Source organism: Platalea leucorodia (genome assembly GCF_965183815.1).
Source record: "Platalea leucorodia genome assembly, chromosome: 5".
NCBI lineage: Eukaryota > Metazoa > Chordata > Aves > Pelecaniformes > Threskiornithidae > Platalea > Platalea leucorodia.
In genome coordinates this window covers 47,946,168-47,957,152 of record NC_138827.1, presented here as the reverse complement: position 1 = coordinate 47,957,152, position 10,985 = coordinate 47,946,168, and the positions used below count along the sequence as shown (strand labels likewise).

General features: G+C 37.2%; 1 protein-coding gene across 1 annotated transcript; it reads left to right on the top strand.

The window, feature by feature from the left end:
* Positions 1–290: 290 nt before the first annotated feature.
* On the top strand, positions 291–10,516 carry RGS13 (regulator of G protein signaling 13; the record flags this gene model as incomplete). The annotated part of the gene is made up of 5 exons (XM_082311412.1): positions 291–371; positions 3,110–3,178; positions 5,810–5,871; positions 7,788–7,954; positions 10,319–10,516. Exons 2-5 carry the CDS (start codon positions 3,114–3,116, stop codon positions 10,514–10,516), a joined length of 492 nt encoding a protein of 163 aa, XP_082167538.1. The 5' UTR covers positions 291–371; positions 3,110–3,113.
* Between the last annotated feature and the right edge of the window lie 469 nt (positions 10,517–10,985).

Here is a 10,985-nt window from a genome sequence, read left to right as displayed (position 1 = left end):
TATTAGTCACAAAACTTGGACAATACATGCACGATTTCAATGAAGTAAAACACAGCTTCATTTCATTACAGCTGATCAGTAGAGATGCAAGATAATTTCAGAGCAAACAGCCTCTATCAGTGGTGCATCAGCGTCCAACTGAACTTTTTATGATAGAAACCACAGCCACTGTTTGCCTATGGTATGTATAAGAAAGGAGTCGGGCACTAACACGAGCAGCACAGACACAGCCAAAGGGCAGTAAGATCTTCTACACTAAAAGAAAATAATGATGCAAAAAAACAGGTCAAGGAATTTGGAAAGTTATCCCTGCAAAAGCAACTACTAAATGAAACTTTTTAACCAAGGGAAACGATCCAAGAAGAGTTTCTGTAAGTATGAGGTTTTGTACTTCGAAATATTAACAGAAGAGTATAGCATAGGCAGGGAAACACGTCTTTTTCTCTTGGCATGTAAAGTTATCTCAGAATAGCAAAGGCATTCATTTTAGAAATGTTTCTGATGTATAAACAACTTTATCCCTATTTATGTATTAATATTTTGTGTAATACTCAGTACAAACTAAGCTGAGTGACATTACAGAAGGCAGTTAATTAGAACTTTTAGGTAGCTGTTTCTCTCTGAAGGCTCTGCTGAAACCTAAGCTAAAAACTAAAACTGTGACGTTAGGTAATTTACAGATTCACTGGCACAGCATAAGGGTGCTGGAAAATCAAAATGTATGTTGTAGTTTGAAAAATAAAGAGATCTTGTTCTTTGTTCTACCAAAGCAGTTTTCCTGATATTTTTCCGATATAAAATATAATAAGAGTTAAACAGTCATTTTCAGATCAGTACTGCTTATATCTTTCACAGACATGAATAACTTTAGGACTTAGATTAATTTATTATCAGACAGGCAATTCCTTCTCTGAAAGTGTTGTAACCATGTGACTTTCTTTTTGATTACAAGACCTGCAGGAAGTGCAGATCCTACACGCTAAAGAACTTGTGGCCTTGTTGCAATAAAACCTTATAAGGAGGAAACACAAAGGATACTACATGTTATTTATATGTGTCAGGTGAAAACAGCTCTCATGATCCAAATCTAGTTAGCCAAACACTGCAAAGCTCTATTAAGGAGTTAAGATGTAGATGGACTACCGTTTACAATAGAAGAAAGGACACTAATATAGGTAAAGTCACAGGCTGCGCTTGTGAAGATTAGCCAATTCAAAACTGACACAAAATGCTCAAGGGCATGTTTTAGGTTTGTGTGCTATTCCTGTCTTGTTAGGACTAAGACTACTGCCAGCAGAAACAAGCAACATTAGACTAATGAAGCATAGACTATGCTTTAGTGGAAAGAAGAAATTCCAAAGCAGCACTGAAAAAGATAAAGTCAGCATGCTCTGTTCCTCAGTCTATTAGGAAATGTTTCTAATATAAAAAGAGAGAACCACAAAGCCCTGGATGTATGCTTGGCAAGTGTGTGTACTCAACAAGCCCTGGGGAACAATATTTGCTTAAAGCCTCTAACTCAAATGAAAAAGGTTGCCTCAGAACAATAACATTTCCTTATACAAATGTGACTTCATGCAGCAAGCACCTGAAGAAAAAAAAATTACTGATTTACACTTTGAAATTTAGATGGAAGTGGCTGAATTAGATTACTTAATATTGCTTCATCTAATATTTCTTAAGCATTTCTGTATAGGAGGCAACCTACATTAACTTCTTCAGGTTTCAAAAAAGCCACAAAGGCAGTATTTTTTTATATATTTCAGTGAATAGAAAACTAATGATTGCAAGACAAAAACACCCAAAATAGAAGGCATTGGGTAAAATAGTCTAAAATAAAGTGATAAGGGATAACCGTATACCAGAATTTAAATGCATAACTTCATCTTAAATATGGAATATTGTGTAGTTTTAAAAGACTGCTTTTAGGCAGAGGGTGAGATGAGTAAATACTAGTGAAACGAATAGGCAAGCGTAGAGGAAGTCGTACAGAAACCAAGCAGAGCGCGTAGTTCAGGGAATTCCACAAGAGTAGGAAACGGGCAATGGCCGCTGGCAATCCTACGGGGCTGCGGGGAGCCTGAGCAGCAGGAGTTGCAGTATAGCAGCCGGGCAGAGTTAGGAAGTTTCAATATTCTGTAGGAAACCTACTGGGTAAGACTCTCGTATAATGCAGAATTGGATATAGATGTCAGGGAAACAAGGAAAATAAAACTAAAGGTAAATGCAGTCATTTCACAGGTTCAGAATGCTGGGAGATACAGCCTTGTTCTGTGTTTTATTGTATGTTTCAGTTTGAAGAAAAAAATTGGTTGTAGGAGTAGTATGTCCCAGTCAAACCCAAACCTGAAAAAAACCTGTTTAAATAAATAACGTATAACACGATTGTTTTTATTTCAGTCAGGTGTATACAAACTTACTCACTGTCCCATGTAACCTTTGCAAAGAATTTGGCATCTCTTGAAAGCCAAAGGAGAAGAAATAAACATACTTCAGGTCACAAGGTTTTTTTTGTTTTGTTTTTTAATTTTGTTTTTCAGGCAAACATATTCTTGACTGCCTCATTCCTAAAAAAGTTACACCCTTTCTTATGGATATCATCTCTATACAAAAGCAAGTTTAAGACCAATTTTTATTGACTTTGGGATGTTTGTTCGACAAATATCAATGCTAATCTCAGACACTTAACAAGTCACTCAGCATTGTTCAGTTTACACTGAGCTCTGATCCCTGATCCAGGTCACCCTGAACTTTCAGGGAAAAGATTCCTGGTTTCCTTCTGCCTTGGGTCAGGCTCAAACTTGTAATGTCTTTTCACAATTGGAGAAGCAAAGAGGGAGAATTATTAACAGTTCTATATTTACCTAAGATATATCCATTGGACTGCTTGATTTTTTTTAATTAATATTTTTTTAAGTTCTTACATGTTACAAAAATATAATTTGGTCTAATGCTTCAGCCATGACTCATAGATAAAGATTAGATGCATAAAATAAGAATACTGCTATAACTGGTAGCACTGCTATATGGAAACTGAATTGTAAGTGGAATTTAAGATAGCCAGATCTGAGCACAGGAGGTTTAAAACTCACATATTTTCCATGTTTAGGAGAATGAGTCCAAATACTTGCTGGCTTTGCAAGATATTCAGAGCAGAAGAAAATGGGATCAGTTCTAAGTAAGTAACAATAAGATTCTTATGTTCTGCAGTACATACAGCTGTCTGAGTAGGAGAGACAAAAAAAAAAAATCTCAAAATTCACAGTGGAAGTTTTCTCTGCAAGCTTAAGATCATGCAAAAGAGTGCAACACTTTCACAACTGCCCCAGCTGACCACCTTCATATAGCCAATTCCTTTACAGTACACAAAGTGTAAACTGAATTTTCTCTAGTAGAAGGAGGGTATATCCCAGTGGGAACTTCTTTTATATTGCATAGGCTTAAACTAATCCCTGGATTAAATCCAGATTTGGGCCTGTGAAGAATTTGTAAGCCCAATATTTTCAGTCAATCCTTGAAAAGAATTCAGACTGTTGGCAAAGGCTGAATATACATGTGGTGGATAAGGGACATGGCCAAGTGCCTCCTGCAAGTCCTCAGCTGCCACCAACCTCAGTGGAGGCCAACCATAGCTAAAACTTTGGTTGGCATGTCACATCAGGCTGGTGAAATGCTTCCATCCAACATGCCTGCCAACTGGTATCAGATCATACATGGTATTGATTTATTGATTAGAGAAAAATGTGTCCTCCACAGCAATTCTGAGGTGTGTCTGATGACTCTTGAAGCTGCCATTTGGGTGAGGTTAAGTGACAGAAATCCAGACAGCATTTCCAAAAGAGCCTCCTGGACGAGGAATTCTCTCCCACACAGCAGTGGCCAGGGAAGCCCCTCACACTGGAGAGGGTACAATAAATGAACGATAGCTCGCACAAGACACTACAACAGCATTTTCCAGTTTAAACTTTGGAGTCCCAGCTATAAAGCCTTAGTTATTTTTGGAGAATATTCAGTTTTTTCAAGGTAATATATGTTCTTCAGCAAATTCAATCATGTTGCAAATCAGTGCAGCAAGAAGTTTACTGTCAGCACGGCAGCTATGAAAGTGGCATTAATACAGATCCTATTAGCCCATGTTCACATTTCCCTTACTGCCTTTCATATTTTCCTGATTTTAAAAGGAAAGTAAAAAAGGTAAAAAGGTTTTCCTCTGTGTCAGCTGCCCCATCAGGCAGCGTTCTTTCTGCTTCACAGATTAATGCTAAAGACAAATAATCAGAAATGGAAATACGACGGCCCTACTGATGATGCTCAGTGAGACAGACAAGATTGTCACTCGCTCTATATACAAGTGCTATTGCTGACAGAGGTGAAAAATTATCTGCGTCAGTAACAGTGAATATGACTCAGAAGCAGCTCTTAAGGAAAAAAAAAAGCAAAGAACTAGAGATTCTCACTCCCCATAACCACATGCTTCATGAGTTTATACAGAGAGGAGGCCAGTAGCTCATGAGAAGCAAAAAAATATATCTTTTACTAGCAAGAGTTACTAGAGAGTTATCAACACTACAATTTGATAGTGGTAAAATTTCTATTATATATTTCTCTGATCAGGTCAGACTGATCAGGACAGCCTGACAAAATAATCAATGAGTCACAGCACGTACTCTTTCAGAGAAAGAGAGAATTGTATCAAGTTAAAAATAAATGGGTGATCACCAATTAAAAAAAGCTACAAAGCTACTAATGGCTGTTGTGCAGCAGAAATCTATGAAGCATCATACAGCCCTCATACCAAAACCAAATTTGCTTTTAATTTAAATTAAAAAAAAAAAAAAAAAAAGTTCTGTGATACTAAGTAGCTGTTGTCAAAATTGTAGCTCATATGAAAACTAAATACTCAATGAGAAGGGATCTCCTCCCAAATTTGGCTGACACATAATGGAAAGCACCCACTGGAATACATCCCTTGTGTTTTCTTCTACTAATATAAGCACAAGCATTTTTTCCAAGTTACCAGCATTGATGTCCTATAACTGCAATGCTTAAAAATCAGTTGGTGTAAATGGAGCTACATGCACTTAAACGGAGCTATTGGCCTTCAAACATTTTTTTTTTCCCCTTAAATTGTTTAGTCTCTTGCCTCACTACTTCCATACTCTTTCCCAGAATCAGGCAGGAGACTCCTACAAGCTTATGAAAGTGTTGCTTAAGAAGAGCAAACACAAAAGAAAGAAATCAGATTTTAGTCACCTTCAAGAACTGTCTAGATTAGTAATAATGTGTCATACTACATTGTAAACAACTGGAGAGAGATGGAAGTCCCTTACAGCTAAGGCTGTATTAACCTTTCGTATATCCAGCTCTCAGCTGCTAAGTCAACTTAGATGTTAAAGGCCTTTAAATATTATAATAAGATCTTAAGCCTTTAAAGACTTTGCTACTAAATATAATCATCAACATTTCATAAACAAACTGTATAATGATTCCTGGTCCAAAGAAGTTGCTATCTGGAAAGCTAGTTACTTTCCTTGTGCTTCTCCTAAGCGCATTGTAATTAAGTGAAAGCCATTTCCAAAGGATTTGCATGAGAGCACCTTGAGATGGAACTGTACTTACTACAGCAAGAAGAATATTTGCTTCAGTACAGTAAGCACAAGATCCTGGACACACAGAAAAACCCTTTTAAATGTAAGTTTCATACAGATCTTATTTAAATTAAGGGACAGATTTTCAATAATGCAATTTCATTTAATTTTTTATACTTTGAACCACAGCTAATCCTACAATAATCTCCTTTTTTCTAAAGGGTGTCTTTGGAAGAAGTGCTACAATGGTCTCAGTCTTTTGAAAAGCTGATAACAAGTAAATGTAAGTAATTGTACGTTTGTATCCCAGATGGATTACTGAAAAAAGTTCTCATGAAGCAAAATCAATAAGTCATGCAGTATAATGTATGCTGTCTTACATGCAACTAATGAAAAACAGCTTTGTGTGACATCCTTTGCATACATCACACTGAAAATAAATGCTATAAATGCTTTCCCAAACTTTCCATTTCTGCAAGCACATGTAATTCTTCTAAAGGCACATGACAAGGGCAGGTTTATCTGCCTTATCCCCACTTAGAGCACTGTAGAGCAATATATATTAGAAGAAAATGAAAGAAAAGTTCACCTGGGAAATCCTGTGCACGGCAGAGACCCCATAGCTAACTATACAGTGTAATACCACGGAAGGCAACTCAGACCCTCATCTCAGGTATGGGAAGAACTGTAGCTACGGTAGCAAATCTGAACTTTCCCACTCCAGCATCCCCCTGCCTCATTCAGGGCTCAGAGCTTGTCCACATTTCTCACACGGCCAGCAGTCTGGAACATCACTGCTGGATTACTTTTTCTTAAATATTGATGAGAAAGTCATGTACAGAGTCACAGCACAGCGCAAACCTCTAAAAATTATTCCTAAAGACTGGCGTTATTTTCAAACTACAGACAAACTACAAAGAGCAAGAAGATTAACAGACAGAATTTGTAACAACTATAAAGAAAAAGATTTTTCCCATTAAAATCTTTAACAGCAAACAACCTAGTATGTTACAGTTTGCAGGGAAAGCACAGGGAGAAAGTGCACAACAGAAAACATTTAAAAGAGACAAAATTATACCACAAGCAGCAGGCATGCATGCTATCACTGTTACTGCCCGATGACAGGCAGTGCTCAATATCTTTAAAAACATGAAAGCCCAGAGTGCTGCACCAGCAGGAAAGCTTGTTTTAAATAAAATGCTTGTAGCTTCCAGCAGTACTTGGATGCTGCCCTTCTTAAAATACCTCGTTCACTGCACTTAGATGACACTATTCATTGATTTTTAATTCATTTAAATGCTAAATAACATTGGAAGATGAAAAGGTGTACTCACATGAAAAGCCAGAACACACTAAAGCCAATGGATTTGCAGATCTTTACAAAAGGTAGGCAAAGTATTTGCCTAACTTAGGTTTAACTCTGAAAGTACATCTTACAGCTGCAAGCACCATTCCTGCTCAAGTGCTAGCACGGAGCGAAGCTTCATAAATGTTCTCCTGGCTAGAGGCATTTTAGCAACTCTATCACCTAATCCTGTACAAAGCAAGTCTAATGACACAACAAAATGCAGCCTCAGGAATTTAGTCTTTGCTGAGAACCACTGATTGCTGCTGTCAGACTCCATTGCCAGGCATTTCAAATACATCCTCAGGTGCAGAACCACTTATTTGCTGAACAGAGTATTGTTTTACCTGCTTTACTTTGCTCAATTACACCAGCAAGAAAAAAGTTATTTCCTTTTTTTGCTAATTGTTTTTCCCCCCCCGAATTCTTACGCCAAGAAAAGAAGGTCTTATTTTTTTTACTCAGATCATGATTATTTCATAATACTTAGATATCTTCTGATATCTTCAAAACTAGAACTGGAGTTTAAAAATACTTGTCCGTCTTCAGATACATTTGATAGTGCTCACAGAGGCCAGGAAGAACAAAGTTTTCAGTGCTCTGTCCCCGCATAGTGAAATGCCACTGAGGTTAAAGGGAGCTCTGCACATGCAGGAAAATGCAATGTTGAAGTGTAGGGCTCCAGGGTGAGTTAGTGTGTTTAATTCCCCACTTTGACATAATCTAATAAGAATATTTATAGATGTACAATCAAGAATTATACTGCCTTGTAAATGTCCCTACTGCCTTCGAAGGGCTCTAAAGGCAATGCATGTATACATGGTATCTAAATTTGTCTTCTGAAATATTTACAGATGGGCCCATGATCTACAAGGCCTACTTGAAGACCGAACACAGTGATGAAAACATAGAATTCTGGCTTGCTTGTGAAGCTTATAAGAAGATCACATCACAGCGAAAAAGGATTTCCATGGCCAGGAAACTTTTTACAAGTTACATTCAACCCCAGGCTCCCAACGAGGTGACATACAACAACATGAGCCCTTTATTTCCTCTAATAGAAATGCCTGATTTGTAATGTAGCTGACAAAAAGCAACAACAAATGCCTAGCACCTCTTGTATAAAAGGGAGTGAAAACTGTTGCTATTCATCCTCCCCAAACTCTTTTGCACCCAGAATTTCGATACTTGCCTTCACATCTTGTCTGCAGGCAAATCTTGCAACTATATCCACTGAGGATACAAGCAAAAGGCACAACTAGATTAAGAACTAAGTTCTTGGATCTGTTCTGTTCTTTTTAGCATGTGATACAAGGGCCATTGATATCACTTCAATAGATTTGGGATTCTGCCATTGCTACATGTATTACTCTGGTCTTTGCAAGAGTAAATATAAATGAACAAAGTAAAAAACTCTACCCAGTGCTGTCCCCTTTGGGGACTAAATGGGCTAAAAGAAAGCTTCCAAGACAGATTAATTATGTGCTGCTTCAGCAGCACAAGATTTAGGGAAAACAGAGCAGATTTGTATATAAAATGTTTGAGTGATTTTTTTTTTTTCTGACAAGTGGCGATATAAAAGAAAGAGTCAATCCTGCTCAGCCAGTCATGCTCTATGACCTTTAACTATCACTGCTTATTACTCTCCTTGCAAAAATAAGCTAAGACTGGCTTCAACTGCCACTGCCTCTGGCAGACTGACATAACTGAAAAATCTGGCTGGATTATTTTCTGGTTTACGCATAACAATAAAACTATTGTAGAGTTTCAAAATGCAGCCTCCCTGTTGACACTGAAGGGCAAGCCAAAACCAGCTCAGCTGGATTCCCAAATGTTGGCCAAGAGCAGTTGCTGCTTTAAATGACAAAACCACTCCCACTAATTCAAAAATTGAGGAAATTTGAAAGTTCCCTCTGTTGGTTTTAAATGCCAATTGGCAAGACAATGCATTTTTCTGATTTATTTTATTTTTAGCATGTACAGCTATAGGAAACTCAGCAAGACATCTGCATTTCCAAAAGAGAAGCGTCAGTATTGCCAACCACAAATTCATTAATCAAAAGTAAGAGCTTAAATAAGGACAGTTAAAAATAAGCCATGTAATTTTTTTTTTTTTTTTTTTTTTTTTTCTTAAAATAGTATGTGTTTGAATCTTGCTATTGGCTGTCTGGTTTCTAGGTCTTCAGGACACCCTGATTTCATGTTTTCTTGATATGCACTACTAACACAAGAACTAGGTACCACTCTAGAAAGGTAGATGCTCATGAGGATTTTAAACACAGTTTATATTCAAATTTCAGCAGCATTTAAAAAGGTGCAACTCAAATGACTCCTCTGGAAGAGCAAGAGCCCAACACATGAAAGACATCAGCACTAACTTCACATCTTTAGAGCTCTCCTCTCAACACTAACTGACAAAGTCAAGTTGAACAAAAGCAATGTAATTCATCATGAGCTAATCGATTATCAAAAGTTCCCATTTTATCTGGTATATTTTCCTGTCACTAGACCTTTCTACTCTTACACACCCACAGAGCTTCAACTTATCTGCTACAAACTGTAGATTGCAGCAGAAGAGCTCTAGGAATCAAAACTTTTCCTAAACAAGGTTGATATACGGGCTCAGTTTTATCTCAGACATTATAATAATGTTAACAATTGGGTTTCACCGGTACTGTGCACCTTCAGCCACTTGGATTCATTAGAAATCAAAAGTCAGACTTCCTCTTCAGGGATCTAATCCTAGCTCTAGGAACAATTCTTCACAAAAGAAAGGGGGGTTGGAAGTCAGCACCTTTCAGCTACTCCTTCTGCTGCAGCCACTCCATGCAAACCATGTCCTCAGGACTTCTTCCTCTGCCCGAGTCATACACATATTCTTATTCTTTCCAGAAGTAGCAAGCAAATCAAACATATACCATTTAACCTCAGTAAGGTTTGAAGTCTTGGGCCCATATTCTACACATGGGCCCAGCAGTAGTGACTTTACCACTGCTCTTGACCTTCACTGATCACAACAGTCAGGATTAAACTGGCTTTTCCATTAAGGATGTGGGGCAGACTGGGAAACTCAGACATCTCCCAGTCTTCCAGGCTTCTTGTACCCAAGGGAGCAAGCTCCCCATCCAGCCACTAACATACCTCTTACTAAATCAAACACCAAAAGAAGATCAAAGTGGTCAACTAATCAGCGTTTTCTGGCATTATAAGGAGAAATCCACTCTGCTAGAATCAATCTTTTTGGTTAGGTGCTGATTTTAGATTAGAGGGTATATAAAAAGATATAAATACAAAGCATTCAGTACAGGTCCCCTAAATTCAATCTTCCTTACCCTTCCTTTGCATATATTCAGTGATACTTTAGTAATGTTGTGTTCCATTTCAGATTAACATTGACAGTCCTGCAAGAAAAGCAATTATAAGGAATATTCAAGAGCCAACGCAGTCCTGTTTTGATGAAGCACAGAGAATAATTTACATGCACATGGAAAGAGATTCTTATCCACGATTTCTTGAATCAAAGTTCTATCAAAAACTCAAACACAGCCTTCAAACTAATGGCAATAATTCAATGGTAAATTAAAGAGAAAGGTTGAATATTTAGAAAGGTTTCTGCCGGCACGCAACTGTTTAAGATTTAAAGTAGACAGGAGAAATCTAGCAGTAGATAAATATTATTACTAATCTGCTAAACTGTTCTCTTGATGTTAGAATTGATGAAGCACTATCTTCCCCCTTTCTTTTCCAATGGAAAAGTTCTGGTTTTGTTTTCCTCTCCCCTCAATAAAACCCTAAAAACTACTGAAAACTAGGTATAAAAAAAGTTTCAGCCAAAAATGATAGCTTAAAGTTCTAGTCTTTTATTGATATTTCACAACTCTAAACATTTTCAGTATTCTTGTTTTGCAAGATTTGAAATAAAATAGTTTTGCTGCTAGGAAATAAATGTTTATTTGGCTATACATAACAGAAGAAAAAATATCTGCACTGCTGCATTTACTTTGTTGTTGTTTTATTCTTATATTCTTTTAAAGTAAAAGATAAATTGTGAA